The sequence below is a fragment of the Oratosquilla oratoria genome, chromosome 10 (assembly GCF_046742065.1).
Source record: "Oratosquilla oratoria isolate Oo_2021 chromosome 10, ASM4674206v1, whole genome shotgun sequence".
In the NCBI taxonomy this organism is placed as follows: Eukaryota; Metazoa; Arthropoda; class Malacostraca; order Stomatopoda; family Squillidae; genus Oratosquilla; species Oratosquilla oratoria.
In genome coordinates, this window is record NC_134786.1 from 19,320,636 (window position 1) to 19,341,183 (window position 20,548).

The 20,548-nt window shown below is 43.4% G+C and overlaps 1 protein-coding gene across 8 annotated transcripts in view; it reads right to left on the reverse strand.

Moving 5' to 3' along the window:
* Positions 1-20,548, reverse strand: part of LOC143029140 (uncharacterized) — a 59,179-nt gene that overhangs the window by 21,117 nt on the left and 17,514 nt on the right. For all 8 annotated transcript variants that reach the window (XM_076191593.1, XM_076191598.1, XM_076191597.1 and 5 more), the window contains exon 6: positions 1,141-1,382. In XM_076191593.1, the coding sequence (XP_076047708.1) occupies positions 1,141-1,382 (242 nt within the window). The remainder of the gene's footprint in view (positions 1-1,140; positions 1,383-20,548) is intronic.

The following is a 20,548-nucleotide window of genomic DNA, read 5'->3' on the forward strand; positions in this document are numbered from 1 at the left end:
TAATCCAGCCCATGGATCAGCAGATCATTTCAAACTTCAAAAAGTTTTACACAAAAGCACTTTTTCAAAGGTGCTTTGAAGTGACCTCTGACACAGAACTAACCCTCAAGGACTTTTGGAAGAACCATTTCAATATCCTTCATTGCTTGAGGATAATGGACAAAGCCTGGGGGGAGGTTCCTTTGAGGACACTGAACTCTGCCTGGAAGAATCTGTGGCAAGACTGTGTGGCAGCCAGAGACTTTGAAGGCTTTGACATGGAGCCTGTAGTGGTGGATGATATTGTGTCCCTGGGGAAGTCCATGGGTTTGGATGTAGACAGTGATGATGTGGAGGAGTTGGTCGAAGACCACATAAATGAGCTGACAACTGAAGAACTCCAAGAACTGCACAGGGAGCAGCAAGAAGTGGTTGAAGAACTTTCTTCTTCAGAGGAGGAAAATAGTAAGAGAAGCATTTCTACTGCAGAAATTAAATAACTGTGTTATCACTGAGAGTGGTGGAAAAATGGCATCGTAACACTGCTGTGGTCAACAGGAGCATCAATTTGTTCAATGACAATGTTATTGACCATTTTTGAAAAATTCTGAAAAATCGTCAAAGGTGGACAACATTGGACAGGTTTTTAAAGAAAGAATCCCAGGATTCTTCTGGTGCAAAAAGACAGAAAAAAGAAAGAACACTGCAAAGAGAGAAAACACCTGAAGGGATGTTACCTGATGTTTATATGGAAGGTGACTCCCCTTCCAAACAGTAACATCAACATCCCTCCTCCTCCTCTTCACCTTCCACTTATGCCATCAGCTCACCTCAGTACAGGTAAAGTGCAGTTAAATTCCTATTTATTTCATGTACAGTACCATATATTTATCATTTTTCATAGTTTTTATGTATTCTATGCTTAAAATGTTATTACATCTGTGGGTCTGGAACTGATTAATCCAATTTACTTTATATTTTATGTGAAAAAATTATTCGCCATTTGTACAAATCGCCATTTGAACAGCCTCCTGGAACGGATTGTATATGAACAGCGAGGTTCCATTGTACTAGGGATAACTCAAAAAAGCCCAATGAGGGGCTTATTTCCATTGATATCCCTTACCATTATCATGTCTAAAAATTTCTCTGTATGCAAACCTTGTAAGGGTATGTTGGATACGCAGCTCCTTTTCCAGGGCATCTCGCTCAGCTTGCATCTTCCACAGCTTGTACTTAAGCTCTCGCCCTTTGTTACCCTCAGCCTCATTATTGATGACTCCTGGCACTTCTTCCTGCTCTTCCCCACTCTGGTTTACTGCCTGTGGCTGGGCTATTTTTTCTGGTGGTGGTGCCGAGTTGGTGTGTTGTGAGTCTCTTTTCTCTTCTTCCTTTGATATCATCTGTAACAGTTAAACATTATATTTACCATATGAGAGGAGAACTATTATTCTATAATCAAAATCTTATAATTAAAATGAGTAATTTCAAATGTTACAGCCAAAGCTGAGGAGGCAGAGAGGGGGGGGGGGTCACCAATTAAGTGAAGATGTGGATGTGCTGTGTCTTGCTGCATTGCTTGCTTCTAACCCAGGGCAGTGGGTGGGAGACAGGGATGACCTGTTATCCATAAGGAGCTAAGTTGAGAGGGAGGAAAGGGTGGTGGACAAGAGTGGAATGGGTGGAAATGAAATGAGTGGGAGTGGATGTATACATTTTGACTTAGTTACCTCCCTAGTAATGGGGAAAAGGCCCTTGGCATATAGAGAGAAAATAAGTAATCAGATTCTAATGTGTATGTGTGTGTGTGTGTGCAGCAAACACAAAAAATTGCATGCAAACACAAGTGAACATGCAGCTGAGCAAACAAGCGAGAATCCAACTACTTCCTTTGCCATACTTATCTAATTATGACTTCCAAATTTGAGTTAATTTCATAATATTCCATTCACTTGCTTTTTTGCACTTTCAAATCAAATTGATCTCCCTAATACCCTCACTTTCATCTGGAGATGCAGCCCCAAGAGGCTGGTAGTCTCTGGAACAGGCCAAAGATCTCTTATCAACTTTGACTGTCTTTCATCCACTCATTTCACATAAGGAGAAATGACAACTGTCAAATGTTTCCCCCTCCTTTTCCTCATACCAGTTGACAACACAAAAACCAACCCTTATACTGCATAGATAACACTCCAATAATCCTTCCCAAAGATATCTATGGGAGGGCTACTGTGAGGCTGTAGGTTTCTAGTCAGTGAAATGCAAACACATGACAAGAATTATCGTTATTAAACATGTAAGCAATCAATGAGCATCTATGAATATGTGCTATTCTACAGGCATACATGTATACAGAAGTATCTAATTTTTCAAATGCCCCAATAGGCTTAACCTCTTCACTCCGGGGCACATCGCACGTCTGGCAGCATTAGCTGCCCGACGTGCGATGTTGCGTCATAATAATCGCATTATAAAAAATAAAGTCAGTGCTCAATCGTTCGTTCTCTTTCACCCGTGAATTTTGATAACCATAGAAAATATGATGAAGCCAGTTTAGAGAGAATGGAGGTTACGTAAGTACGACTACAATAAATATAATCAAGACGTCGACGTCGGCATCATCGCATACCCACTTGCTCCTCATGACGCCTACATAGGCGTCACCGTATGGAAGTGGTTAATAGCTAACTTGAATTTAATCTATATACCAAGGGCTTTCTTCCCATTATAAAGGAGAAAGCCAAGTCAAAAGGCATGTGCCCACTCCCACCTTCCACCTTTTCTTCCCTCTAATCTTAGCTCCTCATGGATGAAAAGTCATACCTGTTCCCTTCCCACTACCCTGGGTCTGAAGCAATACAGCTAGGCAGTACATCCACAGCAAGGCTGCTGCACTTATTCAGTAACCCCTCCTCTCTGTCTCCTCATACAGAAAATTGAGATGGGGAGGAATCCCTTCAAGCTCCATCAAAATATCATTCACACATAACCATTACCTAACCCCACCCCCTCATCTCCCACCCCTTCCCTTCCTTGCATCACAGTATCATCTATACAAAGCCATTCGCCATTCACCCCTATCTCCTACCTTCTACCTTCCCTGCTTAACAGACATTCCCCTCTTGCTCAAAGCCCCTTTCACCCCATGCATCCATCTCATCCTCTGTTGTCCCCTCAAGTTCATTCCACCCACCTCTGCTTTCCACACCTCTTTTACTAATCTTTCTTCACTCATTCTTCCCATGTGTCCAAACCATCCCAATACTTTTTCATCAGCCCTATCTGCCATCTCCTTTTCCACATTACGAGTTTAATATAAGTGATTGAGGGTCAAATCTGGACCCATAAATACATATACAGTACCAAAGGCTCTTTTCCCCTAACAAAGGAGGTAGCCAAAAAACAAAGGCATAAAATCAACTCCCCCCCATTCCATCCCCAATATACTCCATTCCCATTCACCCTTGTTCCTCCCTCTTATCTTGGCTCCTCCTGGATGATGGGTCATTCCTGCATCCCACCTGCTGCCCTGGGTCAGAAGCAGTGTCGCATGACACAGCACATCCACAGCAAGGCCACTCCGTTAAATCAGCAACCTCCCCTCTCTGTCCCCTCATGCAGAAAAAGAGAAGACAGAGAGAAATTCCTTTGGGCTGCGTCAAATTATTTTTCACACATACTCCCTCACTCCCCATCCCTGACCCACTCCTTTAGATGCATCACAGCATCATCCATACACAACCATTCTCCATTCACCCCTATCATCTGTCTTCTCCCATCCTTCCTCAACAGACATTCCCTTCTTTCCCAATGCCCCTTTTATTCCATTCATCCATCTCATCCTTGGTCACACCCTCACATTCACTCCTTCTACCTCTGCCTTCCACACCTCTTTTACTAATCTTTCTTCACTCATTCTTTCCATGTGTCCAAACCATCCCAATACCCTTTCATCAACCCTATCTCCCAACTCCTGTTCCAGCCCTGTTCTCCTCCTCACCTCCTCATTTCTCAAACTATCCAGCCTAGTAACCCCTATCATACTTCTCAGGCACCTCATCTCAAACACATTCAAACTCCTCCTCTCTTATGTTCTATGTTTCTGCCCCCATACAGTGCTGTTGGCACACATACAATCTCCTCTTAGCATCCATTCCCAAATGTCTATTCCTCATTACACTTTTTAATCCACCAAGGCATTTACTCGCTTCTCTCAATCTACATTCTACCTCCACCTTCACTCCACCTTTTCCTGTCACATTTGCACCCAAGTATCTAAAACTATCCACTTCCTCCAGTCGCTCTCCCTTAATGCTCACTTCCAGTCTGCTGCCACTTTCACCCCTTGAACATCTCATCACCTTACTTTTACCCACATTTATCTTTAGATTTCTTTTATCACACACTCTCCCAAACTGTCACCAACTTCCTCAATCCCTCCTCCAATCCTGCCACTAGCGCAGTGTCATCTGCAAACAACAGCTGGCTCACCTCCCACTTTTCTCCATTTTCTTTAACCACCTCCAATCCCTAACCCACCACCCTTGCATTTACCTCTCGCACTACCCCATCCATGTACAAGTTGAACAGCCAGGTCGACATAACGCATCCCTGACGAAATCCCACCTTTACCTCGAACCACTCACTCTCTCCATTTCTAATCCTGACACAAGCTCTACTACTCTCATAAAAACTCTTGACAGCTCCTAGAAGCTTTCCTCCTATCCTCCACATTTAGCAACTCCCTAAAATACTCTGCCTATTTTCCTCTTACCACCACCTCTTCCATTATCATCTCTCCATCTGCACCTCTGACCTTTTCTTTTCTACTTGATTCACCTCCTCTTACTCTCTTAATTTCCTTCCAAAACATCTTTTTATTACTTTTAAAAAAATTCTGTCATACTCTTCCCATTTTACATCTCTCCTTTTTGCTTTCTTTATCTTATATTTTACTAATCTTATTTTTTTCAATAATAATAATAATAATTTGTTGCCTTAATTTTCAATGACTGAAAACCTGCAGCCCCATAGTCATCAGTAATGGTTCTAAGGCCCTACCTAGACCCCTTAGGGAAGAAATTTTGCACTGTTGTCTGTGTTGCTTCAATCAATCCATTGCCCCAGGTCACTTGTGGGAGACCTACTGCCCCCAAGTAATCAAGAAAAGACTCCAATTTGGCCCACATGTCATTCAAGGAGGGTATGTTGTGCTGCTGTCTCAAGTCCACTTTGCCTTCTCTTAGGCATATCTCCAGTCCTCTATATGTTTCATCCATGTATATTCTGTCACACATTTCCCATGGGATGGAGTGCACCACACTGATTAGGTGAGGGTGAAGCAGCATTTTTGGTTTTACTAAATCATTTATCCACAGGGATTTCTCCCCGTCTTCTCCTTTTCTGCATGAGGGGACGGAGAGGGAGGGTCGCCAAATTTATGAAGCAGCCTTGCTGTGGATGTGCTGTCTTGCGACAATGCTTCTGACCCAGGGCAATGGACAGGATGCAGGGATGACCCGTCATCCAGGAGGTGCCAAGATAGGAGGGAGGGAGGAGGGTGGAGGGGAGTGGAATATATGGGAAATGAAATGGGTGGGAGTGATTTCTATGCCTTTTTCTTTTTGGCTACCCCCCTTGTAAGGGAGAAAAAGCCTTTGGTATATGTATGTATGATTTATCCACAGGCTCCGATCAGTCTTGTGGCAGACCCTCTCAATACATAATTTTGCATGGAAGTGCCATGGAAGTATTTGGCATCTTCTCTGTCCTTGGAGCCACTCTCAACAATGTCATGGGTTTTGTCCTGTACTTGGTAAAGGAGTTCTTTTAGGTATCCCAACCTGTGGAGACATGCCTGTGAGAAAACAATATGGACTCCAGACACACACACTGTAATGGTGGCTCATGCAGACATTGCAGGACACCTAGCAGACTGGGTATAATCTAGCCTACTGGCCTAAAGTATGGACAAAATGACAAGAAAACTCAAGAGGCAGCATTTATACAAACACTGACCAACATGAACCAGGGATGCATAGATGTGACATAAGTAGTGCACATGACTTAAATGATCACCAGGGGGACTCACTCTACCAAATCAACACAATAACAGGTCACAATTCATTCCAAAGGAACTAGCCAATCATATCCCAGTTATCCTCCTATCTCATACAATTTCCCAAGTTGATCGATGGCATGACAGTAATGAACATGGAGAGACAGTGGCACCCAATCATAACTCAGTTATCCTCTCACCTTGAACTGGTTCCCAACCCAACCAATGGCAAAACAGCAATGCATGATTAGACAGTGGCATCCAATCACATGACAGGGTCATCTAGCAGGGGTAGGAGCCAGGAATCAATCTCTAACACTAGAAGAAGCAGGCAAGTAGCAATAATAAGAGCAAGTCAATCTACCTGCTCTTCATAACACCAACTTTTGAAAGACACAAGTCAAAACTGTTAAAGTAGTGTTATTCACCTAATAAAGGCACTTCCTGAGTCCCTTGGTTCCCTCCCCTTCCCTTACATATATGTACCAAAATGACCTGTTTTTAGGGAGGGGGGCAAGAGCATACACCCACCTTAAAGCCATTCCACATCCCTTGTGGATGAAGAGATCCAGAAACCTCTCCACCCTTCTCCAATAAAGATGTAGAAAATACAATAAAACTTTTTAAAAACTTACATACCAAAAGCCCAGACAAGATATTTGCATTGCATTAATATGGGATGGTTTCTATGTTATCTGTCAAAGTAGATGAAGAGTAGTTGCTGATTTCTGTTTTCATTTTGTGAAAAGGTGAATAAAATACATCTAAAGGTGATAGAGATCTTAGGTTCTATCTTGAGACCAAATGCCAGTCTCTTGGGGGTGTACCTTTTGATGGATGTGAGTGTGTCAATGGAATCTGAAGACAGGTTGCAGGGATATGATTCTCTCTGTGTGGCCAAGTGCAACAGTGCTTCTGGGAGTTCACAGTAAAAGGCATACTAGGATAAAGTGTAGGCAAGTCTTCTTTTGTGTACCCCAGCATCAATATGTGCATATATTTTTAGTACATGTGCATATGCACACAAAAATACACACTTTTTTCTCTAGTGCAAAACTTAACTGCAGCACATACTGATGTAACACACAAATACCATTTGAAGGTGTAAAAACATACCACATCTTTCCTGGATGGCACATAAAGTAAAGAATTAGTTATAGGTTACATACAAATATATACTAGTATCCAAGATGTTTAAGGCCCTCAACACCATCTTACATGTATTTTCATTATCTTCATTATAAATACATTTTTATAATGTCTGCAGTTTTATATTTACTACTTTTCCAATTCATAAATTATCAATAAAGCAAGGTGGCAATGAATGGGTGTTGTGCACTCACACCTTTTTCACTTTGATCATATAAATCCCTTTTACTCCTTCTTGCATAAACAATGGAGAAATTGCACCTTATTTCTTCCCTAACAGTACTGCAAGTTCATTGTTGAATCATAATTTAATATTTACTGGTAATCAATTGAATTTATATCATTATGGGACCCTGAGTTTCACATTCTCCTCTACATCATGTGGGCAGAAGTCCAGTATCTAACAGTCACTACCTCTTCCCTTGGCTTTCAAAGTACATAGGTCAAAGGTGACAGGGCTTCTAAACATCTTCTCTACACTCTTCACCTCACCTCATCATCACACAACCATTCAAACTTACCAGAAAAAAAAAAAATGTGGTCAAAAGAGAAGAGCTACTACTTGATTTTGTCTTTGCTATGTAGATGTGTAATGAGAAAAGTGTAAAAGTGTAATGAGAAATAGAGATTTGGGAATGGATGCTAAGAGATTATATGATTATATAAAGGGGTGATTGTGCTGACAGCACTGTATGGGGCAGAAACATGGAACATAAGAGAGGAAGAGAGGAATTTGAATGTGTTTGAGATGAGGTGACTGAGAAGTATGATAGGGGTTACTAGGCTGGATAGAGTGAGAAATGAGGAGGTAAGGAGGAGAACAGGGGTGAAAAGGGAGTTGGGAGATAAGGCTGATGAAAGAGTATTAGGAAGGTTTGGACACTTGGAAAGAATGAGTGAAGAAAGATTAGTAAATGAGGTGTAGAAGGCAGAGGTGGAAGAAGTGAACATGAGGGGGTGACCTAGGATGAGATGAATGGATGGGGTAAAAGGGGCATTGGGAAAGAGGGGAATGTCTGTTGAGGAAGGATGGGAGAGGACATAAGATTGGGGTGAATGGAGAATGGTTGTGTATGGATGATGCTGTGATGCATGAAAGGGAGTGGGTGGGGGAGTATGACGAAAAATAAATTGATGCAGCCCGAAGAGATTTCTCCCTGTCTTCTACATTTCTGCACAAGGGGACAGAGAGGGGGGACCCCAATTTAATGAAGCAGCCTTGCTGTGGATGTGCATTGTCCTGCAACACTGCTTCTGACTCAGAGCAGTGGGCGAGATGGAGGGATGACCCATCATCCAGGAGGAGCTGAGATGGGAGGGAGGGAGGGGGGGGTAGATGTTTCCCCCCCCCCCAATTCGGGAGAGAGGAATCACTCCCACGGGCTTTGTTTGAGCCCGTGTGGTGGTGTTTATGTAAGACACACCTAGCGGAGAGGAGGTGAAATGGTATAGCTAGTCAGAGGGTGATAGATGGCAGTAGAAAAGAGAGGCCGCAGCTGCTAGAGCGGCGGTGGACGTTCTAGCAGCTGATGGAGCTCATATGGGCTGCGGAGGCAGCAGAAGCGGCTCACAAGACCTTCAGGGGGAGCCGGTGGTCCCCGTCTGAGGAAAGAGGTGGCGGGGCAATCGCTCAGGTAGTGGTGGAGGTCGGCATTGTCTTCACGGCAATGGTTGCATCGGCGGTCTTCTATGGTGCTCTGGGGATTAAGTTGCCAGAAGCAACGATCATCCAGGCGTAACCTGAACAGCAGCTTTTCTATCCTTCTGGGAGTGGAGCGGGGGAGGACTAGAGGTTCATAGGCTGTTACTTTTTTGTACCAGCCCGCTCGTTGGGAGATCTGCGCCTCCTGCCTGTGTTGGAGGTGCCATTGCTTGCGTGCTAATGCCCTGGTTTTAAGTTGGAGCTGACTCTTGCTGGGAGGGACCTGGACGTCAACCCTGGCTCTTTTGCGGGCTGTGGCAGCAGCTGCGTCTGCAAGGTCGTTTCCATGCACACCTACGTGGCTTGGCACCCAGTTGATGGTGATGTGTCGTCCTTCACGGTGTAATTTGTGCAGGAGCGCAGTTATATTGGTGAGGAGGTGGACATTATCTTCGGGCTCTGCCTGTTGCAAGCAGCTTATCAGGCTCAGAGAGTCAGTATGGATGACCACGGAGTTGGAGTGGGATACAAGGGCATGTTCTAGGGCCCCCTGCATCGCCACGGCCTCGACTTGAAGGGAGGACGCGGAGTCGCTGACTCTCCTGCCGAATATGTGTCCATCAGTGACGAAGGCAGCTCCAGCCGTGTTTGGGCTGCGTTGTTCGACGGACCCGTCTGTGAAATATACGGTGTGACCAGGTCGCGTTAGTGCTCGGATGCCGTTATTTGCTAATGCCCGCGCTTCGTCCGGGTGGCATGCGCCCTTTTTTCCCGGGAGTGCCGTGTAAGAGGCCGGTAGTGTACGAATGGAAATGAACTAGGGCATTAGAATAATTCAGACTCGACGCCTGCTCGAGGGAGATGTTATGTCTATGTGAGGGCGACGTTTTGTCTATGTAAACACACCGACGGTGGTGACTGTTTTTATATTCGATGTGTAATCAACTTTGTAAGCGCAGGTTACCTTCGTTTGACTAATGCTGAGGTAAACAATTTTTGCTAGTGGCATTGAAATGGCTTTCCGGATTGGTGCAAGGTGGAGAAGGAGGAAAAAACTATTGGTGCATGAATTCAAAGTCACGCCCATAAGGAGTGACATTTACTTGAGAAGTCACCGGAGATTGGTTTAGAAAAATTAGTGACGTCAGACGAAGGTAGCTCAGCGTAGGATACGGGATCTCGACAGAGAAGAGAGATAGAGAAGATATAGGGAGAAGATATAGAGAGGGTGTGGAGAGAGGATCAGGAGACGATGTAGAGACGAGAGAAAAGAGATCCCGAGTGTAAGCCGAAGGTGAAATTACAGTGAAAGAAGAAAGAAAATTCACCACCCTTTTATTAACCCAAAGGACGAGAGGAATAGGCATGGGGCCTAGAAAATAGTGAGACTACAGGAAAAAGAAGGCATTGGGCCTACTGCTTAAGAGGAACTTGAATATTAGTGAAACTCACGTAACGAGAGGCAAGGGGCCTCGAGACGAGTGATATTACAAGTCAAATTTAAGTGACAGTGGTGACAAGGGGGGTGAAAGTGGTGCTCAGCGGTGGGATGGACGAACTGGGTGTTAAACACCTCCGAAGAGAAGTGGCGCAAGAAGTCTACGGGAACAAGACAACCAAAATCAAGAGTGTATTACGACTACGAGAGAAATCTACAACTTCAAGTAACTGCTACGTTGGGAACAAGCATTCTTCAAGATTCTTCAAGGTGATCATCATCTACAAGGCGGTCTTCAAGGCAGAGTGTGTGATGGAGGAGGAACAACGTCGTTGAGGAATGACAAGACCGTAGAAGGACGTCAAACCAGACATTGACATCACGAAGCGACATCGCAAGCAGCCAGGCTAAAGCAAGGTATTAGTAATAAGTATGAGTACCCCTCAGAATTCTAACGTGTTGAGACACGAAATTCACACATCAAATACAAATATTCCAAAATTCACAGGAGAGTCTAACACATATGGTGTAAACAAGTTCTTGAACCTCATTGACACACTTATAGTTAGTAAAAACATTACAAATGAGAATCGTAAGATTGAGATTCTCAAGGAGAATATAGATCCAGAGCATGGAAGGGCGAGGTTTGTCATTAACTTCCAGCAAATGGAATTAATTAATCAATATGATAATTACAAGAAAGCCTTTCTTAAACATTTCATGTCCAAATGTGATCAGGATCCTATTAGATCATTGGTAAAAATGATTAAGGAAGTTAGGACAAGTGAAACTGACACAGAGTACTTAGCTAGATTAGATAGATGGTCAAAAGACATGAATTCTATCTTGAAAGATTCAGACTGGATAGAAAGATCTAGTGAGAAGATGGAAATCTCACAGGTAATCAAATTGATTACCTTTAGCTTATTGGCAAAGAATTCTGATGACTTAACAGCAGAAAGGCTGTACAAAGATTTAAAATCAAATATCTGTTTAGGAGAAGTAGATTATCTTCTTCAAGGATACAGTGAGACCAGAACAATAAACCCATATGTAATGCCTATAAATCAACAAAGCCAATATAGGAACTCTAGAGAGTTTAAGAAAACAGAAGTAGGACATAGGCGGCATGCTAGAAGTCCATCTAGGGATAGGGATACCAGAATCCTATGTTTTAATTGTAATGCATGGGGACACAAGGCACAAGAATGTATTTATGGGATTATTTGCAGAAATTGCAAATACGAAGGTCACAATGAGTATCAATGTAGGAACCCTCCATTCTGTATTTACCATAATAAAATCGGACACAGAACTCATGAATGCCGAAATTTTCGGGTACCCCCAGGGCTAAGAGGAAAACCCCCAGACACAGAATAAACCATTTCAGACCTCCCCATATATATACCGATAGACGGTATTGTGTTAAATATGGGAATGCAAGGGAGATGAAAGAAACTGACAAACTGATAATAACTGTTGGTAAAACTTCTGTAGGACCTCTCATTGCAGGTAAAGTGTTCAATAAGCCTATTCAAATTTTTATTGATACAGGGTCTGTAGTTAATGTAATTACTAGTAAAGTTTTAAACCAGTTGAACCCAGGAGTGAAAATGTTGGAACCAATCCGTTACACATTGCAAGGTGTAACTGGAAATCAGTTAAAAACATTAGGCAAGATTGAGCTAGAAGTTGCCTTATATACAAATGAACAATTGTACATCCCAGTGATAGTGGTAGAAGAGTCCATTTTTCCAGGAGATTTATTGATAGGATTTGCAACTATGAGAAAAGAAAACATGGTAATTTGTCCTGCTGACTTAGGAATCTTAGTGAAGTCACAGTTAATCCCATTCTTAAATCAACCAGACTTAAGACCAGTGACAGGAATCAATGAATCCTTAGATAACATTTCTATCCTAGGTAGCGTGGCCGAGCGGTCCAACCCTACAGAAAGTAAAACAATTTGTGAACCCAACTCAGAAGTTCAGGAAATCCCAGAGATTACTAAATTATCAAACACAGATGCATTGAGAATTGCAGATTGCGGATTAACAAGGTCGACATTGTTACATCCCATGTCAATTAATAAGGTTGAATTGTGTTTGAAAGGAATCAATGTAGACTCTGAAGTAATTACAGTCCCAGAATCAGTTAAAATTAAAGGATTGAAGTGGGACTCAGGGATTTATAAGACAAATAAGAACAGAGTAGAAGTATTAGTAATTAATACTATGAATAAAGAGATAGTTTTAAAGAAAGGTACACAAATAGGATGTATTCAGGTGTGTACTAAACCTATTAAGATTTTAAATGAGAATAGTGAGGAGATAGAATTTCCAACTTCATCAATTTGTTCAGTACAAGAAGGCATAGACTTAAGAAATAGATATAAAGAATTATTACAATCAACTAATTGCCCTGAGTTGGATGAAGCTTTATTTGCTTTGCTTATGAAACATAAAAAAGCAATTGCTTTGCCGGGGGACGCCTTAGGCAAAACAACTGTTTTAAAACATCACATTAAGTTAAAACCAGGAACACAACCTATCTACATACCAGCCTACAGAGTTCCTCACTCTAAATTAGCTGTAGTAGATAAACTCATCACTGAAATGTTATCACAGGATATTATTGAACTTAGTAAAAGTGAGTGGAATTTTCCGTTGATCCTAGTACCAAAGTCTGATGGGACTATGCGACCAGTTATTGATTACAGGGAACTGAATAAGCACACCATTCGTGACAGGTTACCATTACCCATTATCGGTGACATTTTGAGAAGTTTGGGAACTGAGAATAGATATTTTAGTACTATAGATATCAAATCAGCTTTTTGGCAAATAGAATTACATGAAGATTCAAGAGAGTTTACAGCATTTTCTACTACAACAGGACATTATGAGTTCAAGAGAATGCCATTTGGGTTATGTAATAGTCCATTAACTTACATGAGATTAATGAATACTATTCTAGATGGATTGTTAGGAAACACTGCCAGTGTGTTTCTAGATGACATTTTAATAGTTTCTCAGACTGCAGTGGAGCACTTTAAGAAATTAGATTTGATATTCTCAAGACTAGGAGAAGCTGGGTTAAAAGTAAAACTTGAAAAATGTAAGTTCTTGCAAGACAGTGTCATTTACTTAGGACATAAGATAGACAGACACGGACTGAGTACAGTAAATTCAAAGGTGGACGCTGTCAAGAATTTTCCAGTTCCGACCAATGTAGACAAGGTTAGGAGCTTTTTGGGATTAACAGGATATTATAGAAAATTCATTCAAAGTTATGCTGACATTGCTAATCCACTAAGTTCTTTGTTGAGAAAGGACTCAAAGTTCATATGGGGACCTGCGCAACAGCAAGCTTTTGACAAGTTGAAAGATAAACTCACAAGTTCACCTATTTCAATTTTCCCCGACTATGAAAAAGAATTTATTCTTTGTACTGATGCGTCTGACATAGGGTTAGGAGGCATATTAATGCAAGAGAGAAATGGAACTTTAAAACCCATAGCTTACACATCCAGACTTTGTAATAGTGCGGAGAGAAACTATTCTATAACTGAAAGAGAAACTTTAGCAGTAATTTATTCTTTAGAAAGTTTTAGGGATATGATACTAGGATATCCCATCAGAGTTTGGACTGATCACACAGCTATTCAGAACTTATTTAAGCATAAGAATCTTAGAGGCAGACTTGCTAGATGGTTTGCGATACTTCAGTGCTATGAAGTTCAATTTAATTATATTCCGGGTAGAAGGAATGTAGCAGATCCACTTCCTAGAAACATTAGTCAACCAATGACTGGGACTGGGTTGATTAATTTTGTTTGTAGTATAGAAGAATTAGTAACTTTAGATGAAGAAATGCTAATAAGAGAACAGGGAGATGATGAGACATGTGATTCAATAATCAAGCATTTGATGAACCCAAGAGGAGATCCTCCAAAGCTACCAAAGGGGTATAAGATAGAGGAATTTCATTTGATTAATGGAATTTTGTATAGGAAAACATTTGTAAATGGGAAAGATATTTCTAGAGGTCAAGTAAATCAGTTGGTTATATACCACAAACTCTGGTAAATGAGATATTGAAGTTACTTCATGATAGTGATTGTAGTTCACATCCTGGAAAGGATAAAACTTATAGACAGGCACAACTTAAGTACTTTTGGATAGGTATGAAGAAAACTATATATGATTATATAGAAAAATGTGTAAAATGTGTAAAGGTGAAGGGAAATACACCAAAACCTGCTCCTATACTCACTTATCCCATTCCACAGAAACCTTGGGAAAGAGTTCACATGGATACTTTGGAATTTACATTAACCGAGAACGGCTTTAAATACCTATTTGTTGCTATTGATTATTTTTCAAGATTTTGTATATTACAACCCATAATCAATAAGAAAGCTGAAACTATTGCTTCCGTAATCTATGATCAGATAATCTGTAATTTTACTACACCTAACATCCTAGTTTCAGATAATGGGACTGAATTTAATAACAAAATCTTGGAAAATCTATGTAATGTGTTCCACATCAAGAAAGTCAATATACTCGTTAACCATCCCCAAAGTAATGGAGTAGTAGAAAGGTTAAACAAAAAGATAATTATATGTCTTAGAACCCTAATAAGTCCTCATAGTGTAACTTGGGATACTTGGATTCCTTGTGTTAAGTGTACCCTGAACAATCAAATTAATGTAGCAACTGGGGATACACCTCATTTTATAATTTTTGGGGAGGACAAAACTCTGCCATATGAAATGTTGACTGCAGAGCAAAAACCCATATATAATATGGATGATTATATATCCAATAGGATAAATACTCTTCAAAGTATTCACCAAAGAGTTAGGAAACATATGCAGGTGTATTCACAAGAGATGAGGGAACAACAACACAAAATAGCTCGTAAACTAGAATTGAAAATTGGGGAATTAGTAATGGTCAAAGCAACCTCACCCAATAATAAACTTTCACCAAGGTACACTGGTCCATATAGGGTAATTGATTCTGCAGGTGGAAACAAGTTTAAACTTAAACATTTAGAATCAAGAGAAGAATTGATAGGACATTTAGATGACATAAGGAAAATTAGCTTGCAGATCTATGAAGATGATTATAGTAATACTTTGTGCATAAATATTAATAACCCTGGAGAATATGGAGAATATTATAATGATATTTTTCAGGAGTTGAATATTAATCTTGATGTATTTTACAGATAGTATTGACCATTTATATGTATTTGGGATGGGAGACCTAGACAACTGGAACTTGGTGTCAAGCAGATACATGGAAACCTAAAACCTAGGATCTGCTGTGGTCAGACTTGGAACCTTAAGGACTTAAGGACCTCTCATCTGAGTACACACATGAGTATTGTGACCATTTTAAAGTAATAAGACTGTCTTTGAAAATGAAGTGTGTTGGAAATAATATTGAACAAGAAGAGACACTCAAACTCTAGAATAGTGTTTTGCAAATTAATTGCTATTGAAAAGATGATAAACTATTCAGAATTTAAAGTTAGTGCTCATAGTGAATTTTATAATCAATTACATCCTTTCAGTAAACAATCTAAGAGAAAGCATGATCTCTTTTGTGTTCGAGAGGCTTCGCATGAACTCTCTGGTTAGGAATATGTCTGTTATGAACAATTGTCATTACCAACGAATTTTGGTAGACCAGATCCCTCATTGTAACATACAAGGATCTCATTACCTGTTTTTCCCTAACAAGACAAAGGTATCAGTAAATTGTCCCGGGTTGAGTCCTAAATTGGATTTGGTTGAAGGTCTTGTCTCTATTCAAGATAACTGCGAATTGCATGCAGACACTATTTCCACCATTTCTAATACCCTTAATACAATGCATTTAACCGAGGACACCTACATTTCAACCTTCAACTTCACATTGCCTGAAAACTCTCCTCCCTTGAAAATTAAGAGAAGACCATTGTCAAGATCTCCCTCAAATGATTTACCTATGCTACCACTCCTTATCATACCCTTACTTTCAGTGTTAGTGGCAGCACTGATTGCCTTTGTTGTATTCCGGAGATTGGCTCTGTCAAAGCAAATCAACCATGTAACAGCTTAATTCAATACCTTATATATATATTGAGATGCATGTTATTCACATTTATAGGTATTATGTTTATGTATTATTCCCAATTTATTGCATGAATGATGTATTTTGGAGGGTAGATTAACAATTACGCAAGGGTAGATTAGCTTATTCTAGAAATATATTAGCAAGCCCTGTAAGAGGGAAATAAGAATTGGTCGGGACGACCAAGGGTAGCTGCCGAGCCCTGTAAGAGGCCGGTAGTGTACGAATGGAAATGAGCTAGGGCATTAGAATAATTCAGACTCGACGCCTGCTCGAGGGAGATGTTATGTCTATGTGAGGGCGACGTTTTGTCTATGTAAACACACCGACGGTGGTGACTGTTTTTATATTCGATGTGTAATCAACTTTGTAAGCGCAGGTTACCTTCGTTTGACTAATGCTGAGGTAAACAATTTTTGCTAGTGGCATTGAAATGGCTTTCCGGATTGGTGCAAGGTGGAGAAGGAGGAAAAAACTATTGGTGCATGAATTCAAAGTCACGCCCATAAGGAGTGACATTTACTTGAGAAGTCACCGGAGATTGGTTTAGAAAAATTAGTGACGTCAGACGAAGGTAGCTCAGCGTAGGATACGGGATCTCGACAGAGAAGAGAGATAGAGAAGATATAGGGAGAAGATATAGAGAGGGTGTGGAGAGAGGATCAGGAGACGATGTAGAGACGAGAGAAAAGAGATCCCGAGTGTAAGCCGAAGGTGAAATTACAGTGAAAGAAGAAAGAAAATTCACCACCCTTTTATTAACCCAAAGGACGAGAGGAATAGGCATGGGGCCTAGAAAATAGTGAGACTACAGGAAAAAGAAGGCATTGGGCCTACTGCTTAAGAGGAACTTGAATATTAGTGAAACTCACGTAACGAGAGGCAAGGGGCCTCGAGACGAGTGATATTACAAGTCAAATTTAAGTGACAGTGGTGACAAGGGGGGTGAAAGCCGTGAATTTAAAGGTCACGGGAGCTGGTGCCCACGGAGGCGGGCATTTGAAGTTCGGGTGGGACTTTGGAATGCCCTTCTCAAGGAGGGGCTGCCGTAGTTGGAAGAAATCCAGGAGTTTGGCCGCGTGTGAAAGCCAAGTGTTGGGGCGTTGCAGTGCGTCTGCGCATGCAAGTGAGGAGTAGATGTCGCGACTTAGACCTGTCTCGTCGCGGGGGTGGAGTGCGCGGGCAATAAAGTCCGCCCTGAGCATTCTAATCCTGAGTTGGAGAGGTGGGAGCGAGGCTTCCCGTTGGAGGTTGAGAATTTTGTACCACCGTTGTGCTCCCAGGATAACTCTAGCCGCTTCATTCTGGCAGGTCTCAAGCCTTTGGAGTTTGTCCGCGTCCACAGTAAGGAGAGCCGGGGCTGCGTAGTCGGCAATAGAGCGCACCGCTTGTATGTAATACGTGCGAAGGACTTGATGTGTGGCACCAAGTGCTCTTCCGCACATGGCCCTCATCACTTTTGTTTTGGCCGTCATTCTTTCTCTGAGGTAGGATATTTCCCTGTTGAAGGTGCGGCCCTTGTCAAGCCAAACGCCCAGGTACTGGAATTGTGTGACCCAGTCCAGCGCGAATCCTTGAGTAGCAAGGGGTTCTTTTCCTTGTCGTAGTCCGAATGCCATGACTTTAGACTTACGAGGGGATATTTTGAGCCCGATCCTGACGCATTCCACTGCAACGGTGTCGAGGCAGCGCTGTGCCCTGTCGTGGCATCCTTGCTTCCCGGCTTTGATGAGAGCTAGGTCATCGGCGTAGGAAATGATTTTGCACCCGCGGGGGAGGGGGAGTTGCACTACATTGGAAATCAGCACATTGAAAAGGGTTGGGCTGAGGACCCCTCCCTGTGGTGTGCCATTCTCTAGCACCGTGGGCTCCGACATGTGGCCTTGGAAGCGCACGCGCGCGGATCAGCGTGACAGGTAGTCCCCTATCCAGGTGAGGAGTCTTCCTCTCACACCTTTGCATGCAAGAGTGTCCTGGATAGCCAGAGGACTGGCTAGCTCAAAGGCCTTTTCCAGATCGAGAAAAATTGTGATGCAGGGCTCACTGCTCACTGCCGCGAGAAGGGTGGCAATGCTGTGAGCCGTACCAGTGCCCTTGCGATAAGCATAGATGTGCTTGTGCAACGGACCTCGTTTCCATAACAATCTGCTGAGTACCATCCTTTCTGCTGTTTTCCCCATACAGCTGACCAGGCTGATGGGGCAATAGGCACCGGGTTCCTTGGGCTTGGGGATTGGTACTATTGTGGCTGTCTTCCAGGCTGTGGGTAGTTTCCCAGTTCTCCAGGACGCATTGATCACGCGGAGGAAGGCCTCATCTCCTGCAGATCCCAGGTGTGCCAGCATGGAGTAGGTGACTCCGTCCTCGCTGGGAGCAGTGTCCTTGTTAGGTTTGCGGGCGGCCATGAGTTCTCCGAGAGTGAATTCTTCGTCAGCCTCGTCCGTCTGGGCCATCATGTCCCCAACGTGGTGAATCCTTTCTTCCCGCAACTGTCGTTGCATCTCATTGGTGTGCTGTGGCAAGAAAGTGCTGCTGGTTCTAGAGGCGAATTCCTCTACCAGCCGCTGTGCCTCCTCGGTTGGGGCATGATGGGTAAGACGTGGGCGAGACCTGTTAGTGGCTACATGAAGTTTACGCCAAAGCTCGGAGAGGGAGGTGTGGGCGTTGAAGCTCTCGCACCACTCGTGGAATTTGTTGACCCTAACACGCGTAGCCGTGGCATGCGCTTCACGAACAGCTGCTTGGAGGTTGGCAAGATTAACCTGCGTCCTGTTCCGTCTGAAGGCGCGGCGGAACATGCACACCCTGTGGTTAGCCTCTCTCATTTCCTCGTTGTAGTACCAGTGGTTCTTGTGCCTCCGGGTGGACTGTCCCTGTAGTGGAATCGTATCTCTCGCGGCATCGTAGAGGGCGGTTGAGAGGTCCGCCTCCAGGCTGTCGACATCCCAAGTTGAGGGGTTGTACTCAGTTGCCCAGGACGTCAGGGCATTGGAGAAGAGAAGCCAGTTAGCCTTGGATGTGTTCCACCGCGGAATGTGTGGCATCACCGGTGGGGGGGCCACATCTCGTATGTACGTGCATACGGCGAAGTGGTCACTGGTGACAACGGGATGGACCTCCCATCTTGCTCGGGAGGAGAGAGTGGCAGTCACAAGGGTTAGGTCAAGCCTGCCCCCCCGTACATGGGTCGGGGAGCCGTCGTTCAGCAAGGCGAGGTGGGAGGAGGAAGTCAGTGTGTGGTGTAGGTGATTCCCTGCAGCATTGGGGCCCTGTGTGGATGACAGAGATGGGTGGTGAGCATTAAAATCCCCTCCGAGGATGAGGAGCCTGTCCCCAGCAAGGGTGCTCACTTCCCCAAGGTCTAGGACCGCGTGACGGCCCCTGTACAAATTATAGATGGTGAAGGTCTCATGGCCTCGTTGTACGAGAACCGCATGAGCCTCCACGCCGTCGCCACAGTATATGGGGTTGGTGTCTTCGCTGCAGGGTAGGCTGTCCTTGACGAGGACCATGCAGCCTCTCGTGGTGTCGCTGCGCAGTAAGGAGAAGGTGCGGTATCCCGGGAAGCGCACCTCCTCCCTTAGTAGTGTTTCCTGTAGTAGTATGATGTCTAAATCGTATTGCTGAGCGATAGCCAATAAATATGATCTTTTGCGAAGGAACCCGTTAATGTTCCACTGAAGGACGCTCAGCTCAGTGTTATTGAAGAGAGGCATTATCGGTAACCTCTGTGTCCATGTCTGACTCACTTCCGTCGCCCCGGGTGGCATCGGATGTGGATGGTGCTGGTGAGATGCAGCTGTCATCGTCGTTCGACAACGGAGAGGGAGAGGGTTCAGCTATGTCGGTGGGGGGGCTTTCGGCGGATGGGGTAGCGGCAGGGCTGTCTGAGCTGGCCGAGTTGGGGGAGGGAATGGTCGCGGTCAGGGCCGGTCTGGGTAATGGGGGGAGGGGGTGCCGTCGCTCTGGCATCCCCGTTTTGACTGTGTTGTGGGACGAAGTGCAGAGGAGGGTCGGTTCGCCCCCATATGTGTGCGCTTTGCCCATCGGCGGTTGATTACTTCCATGGAGTTCTTGATGGTGGCATCGGTGCTCTTGCCGTCAAGGGCTTTGTGACCGAGAGCAGCCTGAACCCCTTCGATAACTATAGAGAG